Consider the following 23,730-nt stretch of genomic DNA (forward strand, 5'->3'; position numbering starts at 1 on the left):
AAGCGGCTAACAATCTCCTTTCACAGGGATTCGAACCGCCAACCTCCTGATCGGCAAGTCCTAGGCTCTGGTTTAACCCACAGCGCCACCCGCATCCCTCTAAACTAAACTACTGGCCTCTGCTTAAAAACTAAGCTAAGGCTCCAGTCCTCATGAATGCGAACAAAGTGCTCATACGCTCCTCATCATCAGCCTCACACAGGGACGGACCCTGCAGCCTTCTACATGCCAAGCGGGGCTCTGACCCACGAACTGCGCAATTTCTATCCTCCTTTATTCGTTTCAAACACAGCCAGTTTGGCAAGGGGCGTGTTGGGGAATTAAAGAGGGTGGCGCTGTGGGTTAAACCACACAGCCTAGGACTTGCCGACTGGAAGGTCAGCGGTTCGAATCCCCGCAATGACGGGGTGAGCTCCTGTTGCTCGGTCCCTGCTCCTGCCAAGGTAGCAGTTCAAAAGCACCTCAAAGTGCAAGCAGATAAATAGGTACCGCTCTGGCGGGAAGGTAAACGGCGTTTCCGTGCGCTGCTCTGGTTCGCCAGAAGCGGCTTAGTCCTGCTGGCCACATGACCCGGAAGCTGTACGCCGGCTCCCTCGGCCAGTAAAGTGAGATGAGCGCCGCAACCCCAGAGTCGGCCACGACTGGACCTAATGGTCAGGGGTCCCTTTACCTTTACCTTAAGGCAGGGGTCAGCAAACTTTTTCAGCAGGGAGCCAGTCCACCGTCCCTCAGACCTTGTAGGGGGCCAGACTATATTGGGGGGGTGAACGAATTCCTATGCCTCACAAATAACCCAGAGATGTATTTTAAATCAAAGCACACATTCTACTCATGTAAAAAACACACTGATTCCTGGACCGTCCACGGGCCGGATTGAGAAGGCAATTGGGCCGGATCCGAACCCCTGTGACTGGGTGAGCTCCTGTTGCTCAGTCCCAGCTCTTGCCACCATAGCAGTTCGAAAGCAAGTCGAAGTGCAAGTAGATAAATAGGTGCCACTCTGGCGGGATGGTAAACGGTGTTTCCGTGCATTGCTCTGGTTCGCCAGAAGCGGCTTAGTCCTGCTGGCCACATGACCCAGAAGCTGTACGCCGGCTCCCTCAGCCAATAAAGCGAGATGAGCGCCGCAACCCCAGAGTCGGCCACGACTGGACCTAATGGTCAGGGGTCCCCTTTACCCAAATATTATTATTATTATTCCAGCAAACCCTTCACACAAAAACTACCAGAACGACTCTTAGCTAAGTGTTTATTGTTTCGAACTAAAAAACAGACATCCCGAAACACCCGCAGCTTCTGAATTTTCGTTGGAAAGAGAAGGATCATTCGCACTACCCGTCCCCACAAAAAAAACTAACCAAGCCGTGTTGCCTGGCCACGATTCGGTGTGCCAGCCTAGTTTTGCAAACCAAGGAGGTGGCTGGCGGGAGGCTGGTGCCCGTTGCTCTCTGCCGACCGCACAAATCCGTTCAGGTGAGGGGCGGCCTTCTTGGGGGCGGCCGGCCGAGCCGCTGGGGGTTCAGGCGTCGGGGGGGCCTCCTTGGCGCAGGGCCACGTCCTCCAGGTCTTGTGCTCCAGCTGCATGTGGTTCTGTGGGGGGAGGCCCACGCAGGCTCTGTAGGGCGAGAAAAACCCGAGTTGCGCACTCAAAGCATCTTCTGTGCAAGGAGATATAAATGAAAGGTGTTTCCCCTAATCCCGAACTCGTTTACAGTGGTACCTAGGTTCTCAAACTTAATCCGTTCCGGAAGCCCGTTCCAAAACCAAGGTGTGCTTCCCCATAGAAAGCAATGCAAAATCCTCATAGAACTCTAGCCCAATGGTTGCCATTAATTTGATTTTGAATTGATTGTAGAATGCTGTGTTACTTTTATTGTTGTTAGCCGCTCTGAGCCCGGCTTTGGCTGGGGAGGACAGGATATAAATAAAATATTATTATTATTATTATTATTATTATTATTATTATTATTACTACTACTACTACTACTACAGTGGTACCTCGGGTTACATATGCTTCAGGTTACATACGCTTCAGGTTACAGACTCTGCTAACCCAGAAATAGTGCTTCAGGTTAAGAACTTTGCTTCAGGATAAGAACAGAAATCGTGCTTTGGAGGTACAGCAGCAGCAGAAGGCCCCATTAGCTAAAGTGGTGCTTCAGGTTAAGAACAGTTTCAGGTTAAGAACGGACCTCTGGAACAAATTAAGTACTTAACCCGAGGTACCACTGTATAATAATAATAATAATAATAATAATAATAATAATAATAATAATAATAATATAACAGATTAATCCATTCCAGACCTTTAAAAACAGCCCCCTAAAACTGCCATTTAACATGAATTTTACTATCTAACGAGACCGCTGGTCCATAAAATGAAAGCAATATACAATGTACTGCAGTCACACAATCAATCGGTAGCTGAACAGCATCTTAAAAAGCAGAGACATCACCTTGCCAACAAAGGTCCGTATAGTTAAAGCTATGGTTTTCCCAGTAGTGATGTATGGAATTGAGAGCTGGACCATAAAGAAGGCTGATCACCGAAGAATGGATGCTTTTGAATTCTGGTGCTGGAGGAGACTATTGAGAGTCCCATGGACTGCAAGAAGATCAAACCTCCCCATTCGGAAGGAAATCAGCCCTGAGTGCTCACTGGAAGGACAGATCCTGAAGCTGAGGCTCCAAGACTTTGGCCACCTCATGAGAAGAGAAGACTCCCTGGAAAAGACCCTGATGTTGGGAAAGATGGAGGGCACAAGGAGAAGGGGATGACAGAGGACGAGATGGTGGGACAGTGTTCTCAAAGCTGCGAACATGAGTTTGACCAAACTGCGGGAGGCAGTGGAAGACAGGAGTCCCTCGTGTGCTCTGGTCCAGGGGGTCACGAAGAGTCGGCCACGACTAAACAACTCAACAACAACAAATTGGACACCGCAGACCAGTGAGCAATACAGTTCAGTATTGCCTTACCCTGACTGGCAGCATCTCCCTAGTGCCAGGATCAGACCCTATTTTCCATCTGTCTGTCTCAAAAGAGGGAGGGAGAATTGTAGAGACCTCACCCCACAGGGTTACCATGGAGACCCCAATCAATGAGGGTTTCGCTAGGCCCAGGGTTGCCATGGTTACTGGTGCAACTCATCCCTTTGGAGGGGGTGAGAGTTAAAAGATACAGGGAGGAGGTTTCCATGGTTACCAGAGCATCGCCAAAACGGGCAGACCTTTTCAGGGAAGTTTTTTTAACGGTTGATGTTCTGTTGCGTTTTCAGTATTTTGTCGGCAGCCGCTCAGAGTGGCTTGGGGAAACCCTGTCAGATGGGTGGTATATAAATATAATATTTGGGAGGTTTATTTATTTTAAAGGTCCAGATTTGGGGCTGGTTTGCACCTGGAGTAACCTAGAATAGCCTCAGACACACCCAAGGGGTTTGGGGGCTAAGCCCCCGGAAGATGTGTTTGGAAGGAAGGAAAAGGAATTATGAGGCCTTTGTGATACTGAAACTGGGTCTCTGTTCTAAAGCTCAGTATGGACTATTCTGTCAGCACTGCCTCAGTGATGTGGACTCTTAGGCCTGGGTGGCCCTGTATATTCATTTTCCAAGCTTTAAAAATAATAAAAATTAGTTTATTATATATATAAAAGGCTTCACGGTGGAGGACTCAAAGGAGAGGTCAGTAACAATATGTTTAAAGCTAGAAAAGGATTTCAAAATGGCAAATTGCGTGTGTGCGCTTTGAAACACAAGAAAACCTTTTTGGGAGGGGGCAAATACAAACCATGGTCCACAGTATATGTGTGTGTGTGTTTATGTGCACAAATGCACACGCTTCCATTGGCAGCTACGCAGACTGCAGCGTGACGACACGCTTACGTTTATATGTATATAGGAAGATAGCTAGCTTGCTATGGTTACTTAAAGCCACGTCCTGATACACTAGACCAAACCGCGTCCCTCTCAGAGCAAACCCCCTGACAATGAACGGATCCAAGTTAGTTACGCCTGCTCAGTTCGGTGGGTCTCCTCAGAAGGAGGACCAAGGCCGGCTACCACCCAGTTTCCTGCGATTACCTGAACAGGTTCTCAATGGCGGCCCTTTGGCGAAAGAAAGCGTTGACGACCGGGGCTCCTTCGGGAACGAGGGGAGCTTTGCAGAGGAAACCCAGGAGAGACAAGATGCTGTGAAGCGGCTCAGGCTCCGAGTCGCCCTCGACGGTCACTCGGATCCGTTCGCAGAGTTCAGCCAGGATCACCAAATCCAAGATTATCGGGCTGGCCAGTAAGGAATCCTACAGAGATGGGAGCAGCAGGTAAGATTTGCCATGTTGTTCCAAACCGTCCCCCTCGGACGCGATAATTCGCACCTGTCTCCCCAGCTTGAAAATGGCCGCTCATTATCTCTCCCCTCCCCCCAATATTTTATTACTTTGACAAAGCAAGGTAAAGGTAAAGGGACCCCTGACCGTTAGGTCCAGTCGTGGCCGACTCTGGGGTTGCGGCGCTCATCTCGCTTTATTGGCCAAGGCAGACGGCGTACAGCTTCCGGGTCATGTGGCCAGCAGGACTAAGCCGCTTCTGGCGAACCAGAGCAGCGCACGGAAACGCCGTTTACCTTCCCACCAGAGCGGTACCTATTTATCTACTTGCTCTTTGATGTGCTTTCGAACTGCTAGGTTGGCAGGAGCAGGGACCGAGCAACGGGAGCTCACCCCGTCGTAGGGATTCGAACCGCCAACCTTCTGATCAGCAAGCCCTAGGTTCTGTGGTTTAACCCACAGCGCCACCCGGGTCCCTATTTTGACAAAGTAATAATCATAAATAAATACCATTCCATTGTAATTATCCAACCTCCCAAAATTTCAACACCTCTCGCAATGGTTTGACGCCTTTCCGTTTTAACAGTACAAATTCCACAAACACCTCCCACATCTCCTCCAAATCATTTACCCTGTGTATTTCCCGCCTTGCCTTAACGCAGCCTTTCTCAGCCTGTGGGTCCCCAGATGTTGTTGAACTACAACTCCCATCACCCCTAGCTACCAAGGCCGTAGCTCAGGGAGGATGGGAGTTGTAGTCCAACAACATCTGGGCACCCACAGGTTGAGAAAGGCTGCCTTAACCACACATGTTATCATCAGTACTATATCCCACACCTCTCTATATATACCAATCCTCCCTGCTATTTTGCTTGCCCCTTCCGCTTCCTAGATATAATACCGTATTTTTTGATCTATAAGACTCACTTTTTCCCTCCTAAAAAGTAAGGGGGAATGTGTGTGTGTCTTATGGAGCGAATGCAGGCTGTGCAGCTATCCCAGAAGCCAGAACAGCAAGAGGGATTGCTGCTTTCGCTGCGCAGCGATCCCTCTTGCTGTTCTGGCTTCTGAGATTCAGAATGTTTTTTTTCTTGTTTTCCTCCTCCAAAAACTAGGTGCGTCTTGTGGTCTGGTGCGTCTTATAGAGCGAAAAATGCAGTAGTTCGTGCAGCTGTCAAGAAAATTTGAGAGCAAGTCCTTCATAGCCTGTGAACCTTAGCCGCTCATTTTCTAGCTCTCTTCGTCCAAATGGGGACTTGGGAGTAGGGAACAACACTCCCCACTTCCTCATCCGCTCCCGGCGCCATTCCTCACGCACCTCGCAGACGTTGTGAATGACTATGGTGCTCGTGCCGCCCATTGCAATCTCAGAGGTATATTCATCCAGAGCCCGTTTGCTGTCGCCAACGTAGGGGACATATTTAATCACCACCTGTCCGGGGAGAGGAGGGGAATGGGTGCTGGTGAGGAAAAAGGGACAACAATTCTGGTCCTGAATGGGGTGACTGTGCCCCTGAAGGACCAGGTGCGCAGCCTGGGAGTCATTTTGGACTCACAGCTGTCCATGGAGGCAAAAGTTAATTCTGTGTCCAGGGCAGCTCCATCTGGTACGCAGGATGAGACCCTATCTGCCTGCGGACTGTCTCGCCAGAGTGGTGCATGCTCTAGTTATCTCCCGCTTGGACTACTGCCATGCGCTCTACGTGGGGCTACCTTTGAAGGTGACCCGGAAACTGCAATTAATCCAGAATGCGGCTGCCAGACTGGTGACTGGGAGTGGCCACCGAGATCACATAACACCGGTCTTGAAAGACCTACATTGGCTCCCAGTACGTTTCTGAGCACAATTCAAAGTGTTGGTGCTGACCTTTAAAGTTCTAAACGGCCCAGTATCCTCGAAGGAGCGTCTCCACCTCCATCGTTCAGCCCGGACACTGAGATCCAGCACCGAGGGCCTTCTGGCAGTTCCCTCATTGCGAGAAGTGAGGTTACAGGGAACCAGGCAGAGGGCCTTCTTGGTGGTGGCACCCGCCCTACCTTCCTTCAGATGTGAAGGAAATAAGCAGCTATCCTATCTTTAAAAGACACCTGAAGGCAGCCCTGTTTAGGGAAGTTTTTAATATTTAATGCTGTATTGTTTTTAACACTCGATTGGGAGCCGCCCAAAGTGGCTGGGGAAACTCAGCCAGATGGGCGGGGTATAAATAATAAATTATTATTATTATTACTATTTTCCTTGCAGCATCCAGGGAAGCCTTGCCCTAGCCTGGTGCAGGAAGGCACAGGGCAAATGTTGACCACCCTCCGCCCCTACTCACACAATGGTCTGGGCGCTCGCCGGGCCCGTAGAGGATGGGGTTCGACTGTACCATGTCGTCCACGACGTTGCTCTTTGAAATCTCCTTGGAGCGAAACTGAGCAGGGGCAGAGAGGTTCTTCCCATCATTGTTGCCAAGGTGATTGTAGCTGACGATGGAGACGGGCTGGAACCGGAGAGAGAGGGGGGCAGCAATGAGACGCTTGGCTTGCAGGACTCCCTGGTCCCAAACAGGGTAACTGTGCTCCTGAAGGACCCGGTGCGCAGCCTGGGGGTCATTTTGGACTCACAGCTATCCATGGAGGCGCATGTCCATTCTGTGTCCACCAGCTCCATCGGAGACCCTCCCTGCCTGCGCATGGTCTCGCCAGAGCAGTCCATGCTCTGGTTATCTCCCACTTGGACTACTGCCATGCGCTCTACGTGGGGCTCACTTTGAAGGCGACTCAGAAACGGCAACTAATCCAGACGGGGAATGTATAGCACCGGTCCTAAAAGACCTTCACCCCAATATGGTACGCAGGCTGAGACCCTACCTGCCCGCGGACTGTCTCGCCAGAGTGGTGCATGCTCTAATTATCTCTCGCTTGGACTACTGCAATGCGCTCCATGTGGGGCTACCTTTGAAGGTGACCCAGAAACTACAACTAATCCAAAATGCGGCAGCTACACTGGGGACTGGGAGCGGCCGCCGAGACCACATAACATTGGTCTTGAAAGACCTACACTGGCTCCCAGTACGTTTCCAAGCACAATTCAAAGTGTTGGTGCTGACCTTTAAAGCCCTAAATGGCCTCGGCCCTGTATCCCTGAAGGAGCATCTCCACCCCCATCATCCAGCCCAGACACTGAGCTCCAACTCCGAGGGTCTTCTGGCAGTTCCCTCCCTGCGAGAATTGAGGTTGCAGAGACCCAGGCAGAGGGCCTTCTCGGTGGTGGCGCCCGCCCTGTGGAACGCCCTCCCGTCAGATGTCAAGGAAATAAACAACTATCTGACTTTTAGAAGACACCCGAAGGCAGCCCTGCTTAGGGAAGTTTTTAACGTTTGATGTTTTATCACGTTTTTAGTATTTTGCTGGCATCCGCCCAGAGTGACTAGGTCAGTCCGCTGGGTGGCATTTAAATGATAAAATCATTACTATTCGTATTACTAAAACCACACAAAGTTGCTAGGCCTCAGGAAACAGCTCAAATAAATCGCAAAGTGGGACTGTCGCAAAACGGACACCTAACAGCTACCTTCTCCTGGTTCGAGAGGCGGTTAAGAACTCCTGTTTGAAACCAGTCAAGCCAGTTTGGCTGCCCCAAGGGTCAAGCTAGGGGTCAGCAGACACTCCTGTGGACAGATCTCCCTACTGCTCTCGTTTCTGTATCAAGAGTCACTTCTGGGCAATGTTTTGGGGGCGCCACGCCAGCGATAGAAGGGTCCAGAGGCAATAGCAGCTGGAGCAAGGGATGGTTTCGACGTTTCCTTAGGACATTATTATTATTAAGTACAAATTAGAAAACATACATATTTACAACAAAAGAAAATACAAAGGAAAAAGAAAATACATATAACCAAGGGGGAAAAATTAGAGAATACTTTGCCTCTTTTCATATTTACAGTTATTTATACCTCTATAAAATGCTGTTCATAATAAAGGAGTGAAATGAAAGGAAAGATATTGGGGAAAAAATAAAAAATAAAGAAGTAAAAGAAAAGAATCATAGGTGAAAATTTTTAAAAGTAGATAAGCATTCACTAGACATAGCCGTTTCCCATCTATATTTATATTCAATTGCATAATTTCATCTTGTCCTTATCTACCTTTAAATGTGTTGTTGTTTTTAAAAGACTTCCACCGTTTGCCTCACGCGTTTTTTATAATCCGTTCGTTCTTCATATTTTCCCTTTGGATTTCCTTCATGTCTCACTTTGTATTTTTTATATTACGCACAAGATTATTCTAAACACAACCAGGTTTTTGTAGTCGAGCCCTGGTTTTGTAAATACCGTATTTTTTGCTCTATAAGACTCACTTTTCCCCTCCTAAAAAGTAAGGGGAAATGTGTGTGTGCGTCTTATGGAGTGAATGCAGGCTGCGCAGCTATCCCAGAAGCCAGAACAGCAAGAGGGATTGCTGCTTTCACTGCGCAGAGATCCCTCTTGCTGTTCTGGCTTCTGGGATTCAGAATGTTTTTTTCCTTGTTTTCCTCCTCCAAAAACTAGGTGCGTCTTGTGGTCTGGTGCGTCTTATAGAGCAAAAAATACGGTAATCATTTAAGAACTCCCATTGCTTCATAACCATGGTTTTGGATTTCCTTCTTATTATATCCGTCGGTTTTGCTAGTTCCAGGTACTCGCAAAGTTTCCCCTGTTGGAAAGAAGACAGCATCCCAACAAAAAGAGAATGGTTGGGGAAATTTCCTTAGGACCTTTTGGCTTAAGCGGCTCACCTTAATCCCAGAGCTGATGAGGAAATCCACCAGCACCGACTTCATCTTCGTCTGACCGGACTTGAAGTCATCGCCAACGATGAAGACGCGGCGTTGCACGGCCAGTTGGATGACCCCTGGCAGAAACGTGTTCTGGGGGGAGCCGTTGATGTAGCTGCACCCCTCCAAGATGCTGGCGACGGCAAAGAGGGTGGAGGGGGAGATGTCCAGGCCGCACTGGACCCCCAAAAAAGCAAGAGAAAAGGGGGGTTTGATGGGCGGCAAGGCAGAAGATGTCTTGGGGGGCACCTCTCCCACCCAGGCACGTCCCCCATAACCACAGAAACTCACTGGGGAGAGCCTCTAGATCCCAACTCTCGGCGGACAGCAAGATCCCTCACTCTCAATCTCCGGGTTGTGGGTTCGAGTCTCAGGTTGGGCAAAAAAAATCCTGTGTTGTAGGGGGTTGGGCTAGATGACCCTAGATCCCCTCTCCCTAAAACCATACACCCCAGGGACTAGGAACTTGCTGGGTTCTGTCCTGCAGTGACACATTTGGGCTTTTGCAAGCATCCCTGTTATATGAGAGTCGGGCGAGTGTTTCTCTTCAGCAGGGGTCGGCAAGGCTTACCAGGCATGGGCCAGGATCAGTCCCACAAAGATCCTCCGTGGGCCGGGCCGGCGCAGCGAGACATTGGAAATCGCGTCTGCGCATGCCCAGATGCCGAAAATCGCACCTGCGCAGAAGCGATTTTCGGCATCTGGGCATGCGCAGAAGCAATTTCCGGCGGCACAGACATGTGCAGGCGCAATTTCCAGAGCCGCGGAAGAGAGTCCCTGCGCTGCGCCAGTTTAGCGCAGCGCGTCGGGGCTCGCCAAGCAGACGGCTCGGTTGGGGGGCGGCTCATGGACCGGTTAGAAGGCCTCCGTGGGTTGCATCTTAGGTTGGCGACCCCTGCTCTTTAGAAAAGACCTTTCCTTTCCTGAGAGGGAAAAAAATCCTCAGATCAGGGAAGGCGAGCACCTGTGGCCCTTTTGAGGTTGCAGGACTCGCACTCGCATCAGCCCCCCGTCAGAGATGATGATGGCAACAGCCGTGGAAGCCTGGGTCCTGCAAGGTCTGGAGGGCCACAGATATGTCCCCCCAACCACAATTTGGAGAAATGCCGTCCCAAAAATGGCTGCCAACTCCTTTGCAGAACTTCAGTTTCCCATGGACCCCCTTGCCTTTCCCATGGCTCCTTCGCTTGCTCGGGAGCCAAGGGAAGTTTGAACTCGCTTCGCAGAAAAGGGACCCTGCAATTCATTTAAAAACAAACCAACCAACAATTGAAGTAGAAGGCTCAGGAAAAGAGGCGGTGCAGATTAAAGAGGAGGAAGGTGAAGGGAGGTATTTGGGCAACTTACCTCGATGGCTTGGAGCAAGTTGTCGGCTGTGTCGTTCACACCGGGCTGGGCGTCACAAAAGCACTCTGTGTTTGCCGTCCAGAGCACAATCACTTTGTCTACCCCGCTGGAATTCTTGAAGTCCCGGATATCTTGTCGGATCTGGGCCATCTAAGTAAAGGGGAGGAGGGGAGGAGATTGACCAGGCATGCTACAATGTCATTTCCCAACCCAAAATGGCGAACAAATCCCTGGGATGCCTTGAGGAGCCAGCTAAGTCCATCTAGCTGCCCGCACTGACTGGCAGCGACAACTTTCAGACAAGGTGATGGATCCAGTGGTACTTCTGAACCCAAAGAGATCCCATCCAAAGCAGGTGATCCATTACTGCCCTATGGGACCGTTCCTTTTTTTAGGAATCTAAGCATTTAAGGTCCCCGTTCCTAATTTGTGGGTTGCCATCTGATTAGATTTCACTTTGATTCTGATTTCATTTTAGGATGTATTTTAACTGATTGCTTGATTTTATGGTAAGATGTTATATATCTGATGTTAGCTGCTCTGAGCCCAGTTTTGGCCGGGGAGGGCGGGGCATAAATAAAATTATTATTATTATTATTATTATTATTATTATTATTATTATTATTATTATTATTACAAAACCTACGATCGCAGTTCTCGTGGTTTTGAATAAAAGGGGTCGTTTTAAGTAGGAATATAGGAAAAAATGCCTCCTACAAAGGTCCACATAGGCCAGTATTGTATACACTGGCTGGCAGCAGCTATCCAGGGTTTCTGACAAGGGAGTTTTCCCCAGGAGCATTATGGGATGTTGAACAGCTGAGCTGCGGTTCCTCCCTTAGAAACTAAGACAAGTCTTCAAGCTTCTGAATAAACGACTGGTTTAAAATCGGAGAACGTTGCTTTAGGCCAAGTCAAACCCCGTGGGCCATCTAACCCAGTCTGGCAAACACGGATTGGCGGCGTTTCTCTCCCAGGCAACGCTGCAGGAATTGAACCCAGGACATTGTAATAAACCCGAGCTTTGCAGAGCTATCCTGCGCACAGAACAGCCCAGGAGGTCTGGATCCATCACGAGGGGCAATGCCAGCAGCTGGGAGCCCCGCACCCGCTGGTCCCAAGCGCCCACCTGCTGAGCTATGGTTCCCGTCAGGACGTTGTCGGCTCTCTCCTCCTGGTTGTCCGCGATAAACTTGGGGATGTAAATGGAGGCCCTTGGCTTCAGGTTCTCCATGTGGGGGCGCAGCTGCTCTTGCAGCGCCCAGTCGAGGACTTGCGCCCGGTGCATGGCGTCCGCCAGGTTCAGGGAAGAGATGTCCCAGCCTAGCGGGAGGAAAAAGGGCAAGGCGGTCACACGAATAGACACACTGTGAATATACTGGACCCCCAATACCTTAGAGCTATCTAAGGCAGGGGTCATGGGACGCGGGTGGCACTGTGGGTTAAACCACAGAGCCTAGGACTTGCCGGTCAGAAGGTCGGCGGTTCGAATCCCCGCAATGACAGGGTGAGCTCCCGTTGCTCGGTCCCTGCTCCTGCCAACCTAGCAGTTCGAAAGCACGTCAAAGTGCAAGTAGATAAATAGGTACCGCTCCGGCGGGAAGGTAAACGGTGTTTCCGTGCGCTGCTCTGGTTCACCAGAAGCGGCTTGGTCATGCTGGCTACATGACCCGGAAGCTGTACGCCGGCTCCCTCGGCTAATAAAGCGAGATGAGCGCCGCAACCCCAGAGTCGTTTGCGACTGGACCTAATGGTCAGGGGTCCCTTTACCCTTTACCTTTAATTTATCTGTAAATAACATTTAAGCAGTTTCTGCCGAGACACCATTTCCGACGGCCAAATCCTGGCTACGTCCGGGGATATTCGAACCCAGCACTTACCGTCAAAGACGATATCATTGGGGTGTACCATTGGAAGAAGATCCCGGAAAGGGATGTAGACGTCGCCGGTTGGCCCGCTGCCCAGACAAACGGTGGAAGCTTGCAAGAGAGATCCATAATAATTCGCATGCTAGGAGAGAGAAAGGAAGGAGACCTATTAGAAACGTCGAGATCTCGGCTCAGAGCTTCAGCCTACAACCTTCCCGATTCAGGGAGGGTACCCAGCAAAGTTCCAGAAAGACATCTACTTCTGCTTCATTGACTATGCAAAAGCCTTTGACTGTGTCGACCACAGCAAACTGTGGCAAGTTCTTAAATAAATGGGAGTGCCGGATCACCTCATCTGTCTCCTGAGAAATCTTTATGTGGGACAAGAAGCTACAGTCAGAACTGGAAATGGAACAACTGATGGGTTCAAAATTTGGAAAGGAGTACGACAAGGCTGTATATTGTCTCCCTGCTTATTTAACTTATATGCAGAATTCATCATGCGAAAGGCTGGGCTGGATGAATCCCTAGCCAGAATTAAGATTGACGGAAGAAATATCAACAACCTCAGATATGCAGATGATCGCAGAAAGTGAGGAGGAATTAAAAAACCTTTTAATGAGGGTGAAAGAGGAGAGCACAAAATATGGTCTGAAGCTCAACATCAAAAAAAACGAAGATCATGGCCACTGGGCCCATCACCTCCTGGCAAATAGAAGGGGAAGAAATGGAGGCAGTGAGAGATTTTACTTTCTTGGGCTCCATGATCACTGCAGATGGTGACAGCAGTCACGAAATTAAAAGACGCCTGCTCCTTGGGAGAAATGGTGGAGAAAAGCTATGACAAACCTAGACAGCATCTTAAAAAGCAGAGACATCACCTTGCCAACAAAGGTCCGTATAGTTAAATCTATGGTTTTCCCAGTAGTGATGTATGGAAGTGAAAGCTGGACCATAAAGAAGGCTGATCGCCAAAGAATTGATGCTTTGAATTATGGTGTTGGAGGAGACTCTTGAGAGTCCCATGGACTGCAAGAAGATCAAACCTCTCCATTCTGAAGGAAATCAGCCCTGAGTGCTCACTGGAAGGACAGATCCTGACGCTGAGGCTCCAATACTTTGGCCACCTCATGCGAAGAGAGGACTCCCTAGAAAAGACCCTGATGTTGGGAAAGATGGAGGGCACAAGGAGAAGGGGACGACAGAGGACGAGATGGTGGGACAGTGTTCTCGAAGCTACCAGCATGAGTTTGACCAAACTGTGGGAGGCAGTGGAAGACAGGAGGGCCTGGCGTGCTCTGGTCCAGGGGGTCACGAAGAGTCGGACACAGCTAAACAACTAAACAACAACAACAACCCAGCAAAGGTTTGCTCTGGTTTCAAAGGATGCTCGGTTGCTGGCGAAACATCTGGCGGGCGCCTGGGGTTGGAGAAAGGGCGCCTCATCACAAGCTTCCATGTTCAGAGGCAGTCTATCCCAGAGGACCCCCCCCAAAAGAGAGGTGTGGATGGTCTATCCTAAGGTTACCAGACGTCCCCATTTCCTGGGGACAGCCCCCAGATTTACATATCAGTTAGGTAATAGGTAAAGCTCCCTGTTCAGCAGCAGTCTACCTTAGAATGTTAGTTGCCGGAGAGCCAAAAATAAAAAATGGTGGAGATTCCTGCATTGCAGTGAGGGGGGTTGGATTATGACCCTTGGGGCAAGGTTACCAGACATCCCCGGATTTACAAATCAGTTCCCTGACAAAATCCATCTTTTTAGTAGGAAGTTGTAGTGTCCCTGGATTCATTGAAAAAAATCTGGTAACCTTAGAGAGTCTCTGCCTCTCCCTCTCCACTTGGGATCTTCCCAGAGGTTATCTTGATCAGGTGCGAGGAAACGTTGGCCCTCCAGTATGGGTGAACTACAACTCCCATCATCCCTAGCTGATGAGATCTGCAGTTCACCAACATCTGGAGAGTCAAAGGTTCCCCAACCAGTTTAACGCCTAGTAAGGGAAGCTCCACTCATTCATATGCTATATTTGTGGTCAAGGGCAGTTATCAACTCTTTCATTTGTATAGTAAGTTCTCAGAATGTGTTTTGTATAGCCAACTAGATCTGTATTTGATTGCATTTGATTCCTTTGCTGTGGCTGAGGCAAATAAAGATTTTATCTACTGTGTTTTTTGCTCTATAAGACTCACTTTTTCCCTCCTAAAAAGTAAGGGGAAATGCGTGTGCGTCTTATGGAGCGAATGCAGGCTGCGCAGCTATCCCAGAAGCCAGAACAGCAAGAGGGATTGCTGCTTTCACTGCGCAGCGATCCCTCTTGCTGTTCTGGCTTCTGAGATTCAGAATATATTTTTTCTTGTTTTCCTCCTTCAAAAACTAGGTGCGTCTTGTGGTCTGGTGCGTCTTATAGAGCGAAAGATACCAAAATGCTAGTCAGACTTGGCCTGAAACAAAATTTCCATCGCTTTCGCTTTTAGCCCTTGTGCCAAGAAACTCGTTCCCACATAAAGCCCAATAGCGGCCCCCAGTTTCACTCACCTTCCGTCCTGTCTTGGTCATCCAGGAAAGGCCCAGCCGATTGGCTAAGACAGCAGCCGTCACCGTGGAGCCATTGTTCCCGCCCCAGCCGACGAGCATCACGCCCAGCTTGGGGACACGCCTCTCCGTGCGGAAAACGACATCGGTGGAGGATGGCGTCACCTGCGGGAGTGACAATGCAGAAGAACGTCAGGACAGATCCTGAAGCTGAGGCTCCAAGACTTTGTCCACCTCAGGAGAAGAGAAGACTCCCTGGAAAAGACCCTGATGTTGGGAAAGATGGAGGGCACAAGGAGAAGGGGACGACAGAGGACGAGATGGTGGGACAGCGTCAGGGCTGTCTTAAGCATATCTGGCGCTGTGGTGCAAAGATCCCTCTGCCCCCCACCCGTTTCCCAGAGTTGTCAACTTGTTGACCTTTTCCCAAGCCTCTGAGGGGATTACTCTACTCCCGCGAAGACTTGGGAAGGAAACTGCATGTCCGCCAGCCATATACAGTGGTAGCCCGGGTTACAGACGCTTCAGGTTAGACTCCGCTAACCCAGAAATGGTCCCTCGGGTTAAGAACTTTGCTTCAGGATGAGAACAGAAATCGTGCTCCGGCGGCGCGGCAGCAACAGGAGGCCCCATTAGCTAAAGTGGTGCTTCAGGTTAAGAACAGTTTCAGGTTAAGAACGGACCTCCAGAACGAATTAAGTACTTAACCAGAGGTATCACTGTACCTCTGTACACTGCCAGATAGTTCGAATTGGTGTGGAGCTGTTTAAGGAACATCTGATGCCCCCCTCACCTCTACTCCTTCATTCAACTCACCCATCTTGAGGTCCCCCCCTCCATTCCCCATTTTATACCATACCTTGGTCACCCCGTTTTCCTGGCAGACTTGAGCTGTGGGGTAGCTGTATCTGGCCTCAATGAAATCTGGGGTGTACTTGACGTCCGGGCTCTCCACCACAAACGGGGATGTCATGATGTTTGTTCTGGGGGAGAAAGAGGGCGGAATTAAATAGCTGGCAGCCGCTTCAATCTCCCTAAGGGACACTTCACTCTGTCTTCTGCAGAAGCACAGAGTGAGGGATGCGTCTCTCTGTGCGAGTTCCTGTTCCGGATGGATGGATGGAGGAAGGAAAAGGGCAGAGGCGTTCCTGCAGAGTCTCTGTGCCGGAAAAAGGGGGAGCGAAAGGGCAATGAGCCAATCCCAGCACTCAGAAGGCGGAAGAAGTCTGAACAGAGATTCGTACAGAGGCATGGCAAGGAGAGGGGACCGGGAAGTTATGGCTTGGCTGCATTAAAATAGGAAAAATAAATCTTGGGGAAACATGGGGAGGAAAACAGAGTGGAAAGGGGGCTGGGGCGGACCCAGGTGTCCGAGAAATATCCCTGCGCTTCCCCCCCCCAACTCCAGACTGCCAGTTGAGGTCACTGGCCCACCCACCCTAAATGGTTTTAACTGATTTAAACATTGCTGTAAGAAATAACCACACCGCACTGTCCAATTATTAACTAAGTGGCAACGCTGGGGGGAGGGGATCCAGGTGTCCGGACCCCCCCCCCTTCTTCATCCGATCTAGACAATTGAGGAGAAAAAGAAAAGGCGAAGAGGTCTTTGAAACCTGGAGGAAGGCCCCCTCAAGCTCCCTGGGGGATGCAGCAGGAGGGGAAAGGGACCCAGGCGTCCGGGGGTGGGGGGAGGGAGAGGGAGAGAGAGAAGACGGACCCAGGCGTCCTGGAGGAACAGAGGTGGAGGGAGGGAGATAAAGAGGACCCAGGCGTCCTGGAGGGAGGACCCATGCGTCTTGGAAGGAGGAAGGGAGGGGGGACCCAGGCGTCCTGGAGGAACGGAGGTGGAGAGGGGTGGGGGAGAGGAAAAGGAAGAGGAAGAGGACCCAGGCGTCCTGGAGGAACAGAGGTGGAGGGAGGGAGGGAGGGAGGGAGGGAGGGAGGGAGATGAAGAGGACCCAGGTGTCCTGGAAGGAGGGAAAGAGGGAGGGAGGGAGGGAGAGGACGAGAGGACTCAGGCGTCCTGGAGGAACAGAGGTGGGAGTGGGGGAGAGAGAAAGAGAGAGAGAGAGAGAGAGAGAGAGAGAGAGAGGGGGGGGGGGACCTATGCGTCCTGGAAGGAGGGAAGGAGGAAGGGAGGGGAAGAGAGAGGACGAGAGGACCCATGCGTCCTGGAGGAACAGAGGTGGGAGTGGGGGGGGGGGGGAGAGAGAGAGAGAGAGAGAGAGGACCCATGCGTCCTGGAAGGAGGGAAGGAGGAAGGGAGGGGAAGAGAGAGGAAGAGGACCCAGGCGTCCTGGAAGAACAGAGGTGGAGAGGGGGGTGGAGAGGAAGAGGACCCAGGCGTCCTGGAGGAACAGAGGTGGGAGGAGGGGAGAGAGAGAGAGAGAGAGAGAGAGAGAAGAGGACCCAGGCGTCCTGGAAAAGGTAAAGCGGGCGTCTTGGAGACGCCAAAGGGGTCCCCGGCGTCCAACCCCCCTCTTCCAAGCCCAGACCTTCCCCCCACCACCCCCCGGGCCATCTTCGAAGGGAGGGGGCCTCCAGTAAGGACAAAGGGCTGCGGTGTCGCATCTCCCAGCCCCGCGCCCGGGCGCACCTGACCGAAGCTCCTCCGCTCTGCGCAATGCGCTCAGCCTCCTGCCGGCGGCGCCTTAATTCTTTCCCGGGACCCGCCTATCCCTCTTCTCCCCCCCCCTCGCGGCTCCGCCCCCTCTGGAAAAATTTTCCATCCACTCCGTGCCCAAGACCCCCCCCCTCACCCCCGCCAGCCACGTGCTCCAAGGGGCCCCCCTATTTGGGTAAAGGAGCTGTTGCCACTGAACCCCCCCTTTGGCATTGAGATAGAGACCCCCCCTTCTCCAGGAAGGTTCTGCAATGCGGGCGTTAGCCTTCCTCCCTTGTGGCCTTTTTTTGGGTGGGGGGCGTTAGGAAATCTTGACCTCATTGTTACTACTTTTTTGAGGGGGGGCGCATTCAAGGTTTTCAGATTTCCTGGAGCATTTTCTTGAATGAGAGTGCCCCCCCACCCCGGAACCGTTCAGGAGGGGGGGGAATTTGCTTGCATCATCTAACCGCCATCCTTCCTCTGAGGGAGGGAGCATCTCCAGATATAGAATTGTAGAGTTGGGAGGTACCCCCAAAGGTCATCCAGTCTGACCCCCACAAGGCAAGAATTGTTGCCTCGTTCCAGCTGCCACAATCATCTCTAACCATTGGCCCTGCTGGCTGCTGGGACCTGGCAGTCCTGTGATGCGATTCCTGCGCTGCAAGATGGTTGGGCTAGATGACTCTTTCTTTTTTAAAATTTATTTATTTGGTTTTTTTCAAATTACAGTTTTACAATCACGTATCCGACACACAACATAAAGATGAGGATTCCATAGAATCTCCTGGACTTCCCTCTTCTCCTTTGTGGGACCTGTTATCAATCATTTCCTCCTGCATCTTTTATAAGGTAAAGGTAAAGGGACCCCTGACCATTAGGTCCAGTCGCGGCCGACTCTGGGGTTGCGACGCTCATCTCGCTTTATTGGCGGAGGGAGCCGGCATACAGTTTCCGGGTCATGTGGCCAGCAGGACTAAGCCGCTTCTGGCGAACCAGAGCAGTGCACAGAAACGCCGTTTACCTTCCCGCCAGAGCGGTACCTATTTATCTACTTGCACTTTGACATGCTTTCGAACTGCTAGGTTGGCAGGAGCAGGGACCGAGCAACGGGAGCTCACCCTGTCATGGGGATTTGAACCGCAACCTTCTGATCAGCAAGTCCTAGGCTCTGTGGTTTAACCCACAGCGCCACCCGCGTCCCTTTTATAATACAATATTTTATAATACATTCCAAATCTTTCACATCTACATTTGTTGCAGGAATTTATGTGTAGGTGGGGGGGGGGAGCTTTGCCCCTCTAGCAGATATCATGCACATGCAGCCCACTACCAAAACCAGCACAGTAACTTTTGTGACTTTTGCGATTTGTCCCCACAAAACACTTCATCACAGTTTCTTCCTATCTATTCAAAGGGCCTTTGCTGCACGATACCAAATGTAACAATTCACTGATAAATGTATCTACGTACTGGCTCACTGGGAAAACTTCAGAAATTCTTATAGACATCTTTACAGGTACGTAGCCGTGTTGGTATGCCGTAGTCGAAACAAATCAAAATAAATAAAATTAAATTTAAAAATTCCTTCCAGTAGCACCTTAGAGACCAACTAAGTTAGTTATGTGGGACGCGGGTGGCGCTGTGGGTTAAACCACAGAGCCTAGGACTTGCTGATCAGAAGGTCGGCGGTTCGAATCCCCGCAGTGACGGGGTGAGCTCCCGTTACTCGGTCCCTGCTCCTGCCAACCTAGCAGTTCAAAAGCACGTCAAAGTGCAAGTAGATAAATAGGTCCCACTCCGGCGGGAAGGTAAACGGCGTTTCTGTGCGCTGCTCTGGTTCGCCAGAAGTGGCTTAGTCCTGCTGGCCACATGACCTGGAAGCTGTACGCCGGCTCCCTCGGCCAATAAAGCGAGATGAGCGCTGCAACCCCAGAGTCGGTCACGACTGGACCTAATGGTCAGGGGTCCCTTTACCTTTAAGTTAGTTATTGGTATGAGCTTTCGTGTGCATGCACACTTCTTCAGATACACTGAAACAGAAGTCACCAGACCTTTCTATATAGTGAGAGGGTGGGGAGGGGTATTACTCAGAAGGGTGGTGGGAATGGGTGATTGGCTGATAGGGGTGGTAAACCTGTTTGTTAAGGACTGCAATTGGTCTTACAGGAAAAAGCAAGGGATGAGATGGCTAAAAACAGCTTTATCATGTATAATGAGATAAGAATCCAATGTCTCTATTCAGACCAGGTCTCTCCACGGTTTTAAGTTTGGTAATAAGTTGCAATTGAGCAACTTCTCTTTCCAGTCTATTACTGAAATTCTTTTGTCATAAGACAGCTACTTTGAGACCTTGTATAGAATGTCCTGGGAGATTGAAATGTTCTTCTGCTGGTCTATCTGTCTTGTGATTCCTGATATCAGATTTATGTCCATTTATCCTTTGGCGTAGGGTGTGGCCTGTTTGTCCAATACAGAGAGCTGAAGGGCACTCTTGATGGCATACACAATGTTAGAAGATGAGCAATTAAATAGTCCTGAGATGGTATGTTTGATGTTGTTGGGGCCAATAATGGTGTTGTCCAGGTGTACGTGGCAGCAAAGCTGGCATCTGGGTTTATTGCAGGCTCTGGTACCTCTGTCCATGTTAAGACTGGTTGTTGTATTATTGTGGGTGAGGAGTTGTTTAAGATGCTGTCTGTAGGCAATGAAAAGTCTTCCTCCCAGAGCTTGAGAAAGAGAACTGTCGTTGTCTAGGAGAGGTTGTAGATCTCTGATGATGCATTGAACTGTTTTAACTTGGGAGCCGTATGTGATTACTAGTGGTGTTCTGTTATTTTATTTTGGGGGGTCTGTCTTGCAGCAAATTCTCTCTGGGTATCTGTCTGCTCTGTTGATCTGTTGTTTAACTTCCTCGGGAGGATACCGTATGTTCCGGAGTATAAGACGACTTTTTAACCCAGGAAAATCACCCCAAAAGTCGGGGGGCGTCTTATATGTCGGGTATATGCGGAGCCGGTATATGCACTTTGACGTGCTTTCGAACTGCTAGGTTGGCAGGAGCAGGGACCCAGCAACGGGAGCTCACCCCGGCGCGGGGATTCGAACCGCCGACCTTCTGATCGGCAAGTCCTAGGCTCTGTGGTTTAACCCACAGCGCCACCCGCATCCCTACCCTATATATAGAAAGGAGCAAACCAGTGATGTTTTAGGGAGCAGGCTAGCAGTCGGGGCCCATGAGTTACATCATAGGAGCCTACACAACACAAAATACTGTTGCTGTATGTCGGTTTTGTTTTATTTGTTTTTTATCTTAGGTTTGTTTTCCTTTAAATTTTTTGGGGACCCCAAGAGAGTGGGGCCCTAAGCTATAGCTTGTTTATCTTATACGTAAATCTGGCACTAGGCCCAAGGTCTCCCAGTGAGTAATGAGGGTGTACGGTTTCTCTCATCCACCCCCCCCATAGCTGTCAACTTTCCCCTTTTCCTGAGAGGAATCCTATTCGGAATAAGGCAATTTCCCTTAAAAAAAGGAAAACGTTGACAGCTATGACCACCCCCCCTTCTCTTTCGACATCCTGGCGTGTCCTTCAGAAATGTAGCTGTCCCTTATCAGTGACCCTCTCCTCTCCCCCTATAATTCCCCCACGTAATTCTCACCAGCGAAAGCACATTTTCCCACGGGGTGGGGGTGTTCGTGGGAGGGCAGAGAAATAGTTTCCTCTCCTCTCTCCCCCCACAAGCTGGGCTCCGCCAGGCCTCCCGCGATGGCACACTTGTTTGAATATTAGGACACGATGATCCTTTTCCCCCCGCTCTGGAATCTCCTGAGCTCAGCAAGTTTTGGGGAAACAAAAGGAGCGATTCTTTTGTCCTCTCTAGGGCTCAGCGATGCCAAGTGGGTACATTTCCACTGGCTTGCGGCGGCGCCCGCCCCACGGCAGCCTTGAGGGCTGACCGTTTGGACCCACGCCACCTAGAGAGGTGCCAACGCCACCCCCCCCACTGCGGTCAGATCTTTCTGGAATCGGGGCACTGAGCCAGCAGCTCGCCTCACCCAACTGCCAATTCCTTTTGGGTCTCGTTTTCTGGAGGGTAGGACTCGAACCCACAGCTTCAGGTTTCGAGAAAAGAGGTTGCAGCAAAATTGTCAGGAAGAGCTTTCTGACAGCAAGGGCTGTTTGACTCTCCTTAAAGCATAGGCTGGGTGGCAAAAATGCCAAATCTCATATTTCTTTGTTTCCGTTTTGTTTTGGAAAGCATGACTCTAGCCCTCAAGAAAAATTGGATTGGTAAAGGTATTAGGTCCAGTCATGACCGACTCTGGGGTTGTGGCGCTCATCTTGCTTTATTGGCTGAGGGAGCCGGCGTACAGCTTCCGGGTCATGTGGCCAGCAGGACTAAGCCGCTTCTGGCGAACCAGAGCAGTGCACGGAAACGCCGTTTACCTTCCCGCCAGAGCGGTACCTATTTATCTACTTGCACTTTGACGTGCTTTCAAACTGCTAGGTTGGCAGGAGCAAGGACCGAGCAACGGGAGCTCACTCTGTCGCGGGGCTTCGAACCGCCGACCTTCTGATCGGCAAGTCGTAGGCTCTGTGGTTTAACCCACAGCGCCACCTGTGTCCCTTTCAAGAAAAATAGATGGCCCTTTATCACTGGGTTTTTCTGTGCAAATTTTTTATTGATTCTATTGCATTAATGGATTTGATTGGCAACTGCCTGGTTTTCTTCGCTTTCTTTTAGGAAAGGGCTTTTAATAGCGTTGTGATGCTCATATTCTCTGCAGTCATAATCTGTAGATTTGGGTTGTTGTTGTTGTTGTTTTTTAAAAAAATATTCTAGTAGCATTTTTTCCATTATTTGTTAGTGACTATAAGCAGAGACATCACCTTGCTCACAAAGGTCCGTATAGTTAAAGCTATGGTTTTCCCAATAGTGATGTATGGAAGTGAGAGCTGGACCATAAAGAAGGCTGATGGCCGAAGAATGGATGCTTTTGAATTCTGGTGCTGGAGGAGACTCTGGAGAGTCCCATGGACTGCAAGAAAATCAAACCTCTCCATTCCTAAGGAAATCAGCCCTGAGTGCTCACTGGAAGGACGGATCCTGAAGCTGAGGCTCCAAGAATTTGGCTACTTCATGAGAAGAGAAAACACCCTGATGTTGGGAAAGACAACAAGGAGAAGGGGACGACAGAGGATGAGATGGTGGGACAGTGTTCTCGAAGCTACCAGCATGAGTTTGACCAAACTGCGGGAGGCAGTGGAAGACAGGAGTGCCTGGCGTGCTCTGGTCCAGGGGGTCACGAAGAGGCGGACACGACTAAACGACTCAACAACAAAATCTTTTTTGGCCTTCTCCACTTGATTTGAGTCCTATTATCGGGGGGAAAGGTGAGATTGCAAAGGAATATGATAAAGAATAATCGCCGGGGTCTCGTTTCGTTTTTGCAAACCGCTCGGAGGGCTGGCCTAAAAAACACATCAGTTAAAACACCATCGGCATGCGAAGTAGGGGTACCCGGTTGCTCCCATACAAAAGGGGGCCGAGGTGGAATCTCGCTGCCTAGATAATGAGAGTCACAAGAGCTGCTGCGTGCCAGTAGTTTTCCACTGGGAAGACTGAACCTCATCTTTTGCGCTCTGGCAGGGAAGTAGAAGCCTCTGGGAATAAAAGGAGCCCCCCCCCCCCGGTTGGTTGGTTGGCTGAATGGATTGGAGGGTGTTGGAAGGAAAAGACAGACCCATTCAACTTTCTCATTTTGGGCCATTCCCAAAAGAACTCTTGCAGCAAAAGACCTGCTAGCTGCCTTGCTCAGAGGCCACACGGGCCTCTTAAAAATAAAAACGCCTTTGCTTTAGCATTCTGCACACGGAGAATTCCAGCATGTTTAAATATTCAGGGAGCTGCAGCCCATCTCCCACCCCCAAGAGCCCTCACCTGCCGAGTGTAGTAGGGAACTGGGTCTGCAAGTGGGAGATAAATTTTCGGTTATCCTGGCCCCACCTTGGACCTCAGCCCAGGCTCTGACTGGCAGACCAGCTTGAGAGGTAAAGAAGAGTCGTGGAAGATGCAAAACGCTATGGAATGTTATTATAAAGACAGAGCTCCAAAGGCAGACATGTTTTCATACAATGACTTTATTATGTGTTGCAAAAGGAAAAAGAGAAATATTCGGTTTTGTACTCCCCCCCCCCCCTCCTGTGTACAAAAAATGGAGAGATACCAGCTTTTCTTACTTTAAAAAAGGCAAGCGGA

The 23,730-nt window shown here is 50.2% G+C and overlaps 1 protein-coding gene across 2 annotated transcripts; it reads right to left on the reverse strand.

Moving 5' to 3' along the window:
- Positions 1–1,235: 1,235 nt before the first annotated feature.
- ISYNA1 (inositol-3-phosphate synthase 1) lies at positions 1,236–23,433 on the reverse strand. Of its 2 annotated transcripts, none has more exons than XM_083594655.1 (11): positions 23,397–23,433; positions 15,724–15,922; positions 14,868–15,029; positions 12,344–12,473; positions 11,593–11,786; positions 10,464–10,613; positions 9,078–9,293; positions 6,640–6,804; positions 5,640–5,753; positions 4,077–4,294; positions 1,236–1,615 (listed from the first exon to the last, which is right to left on the reverse strand). In XM_083594655.1, the coding sequence occupies exons 2-11, from the start codon at positions 15,835–15,837 to the stop codon at positions 1,396–1,398; spliced, it is 1,683 nt and encodes a 560-aa protein (XP_083450781.1). In that variant the 5' UTR covers positions 15,838–15,922; positions 23,397–23,433; the 3' UTR covers positions 1,236–1,395. The 2 variants fall into 2 exon arrangements, with proteins under 2 accessions (XP_083450781.1, XP_083450780.1); XM_083594654.1 differs by lacking the exon at positions 23,397–23,433 and adding an exon at positions 17,464–17,573 and having other exon boundaries at positions 15,724–15,847.
- Positions 23,434–23,730: the final 297 nt, after the last annotated feature.

This window comes from Podarcis filfolensis (assembly GCF_964270895.1).
Source record: "Podarcis filfolensis genome assembly, chromosome: 18".
NCBI lineage: Eukaryota > Metazoa > Chordata > Lepidosauria > Squamata > Lacertidae > Podarcis > Podarcis filfolensis.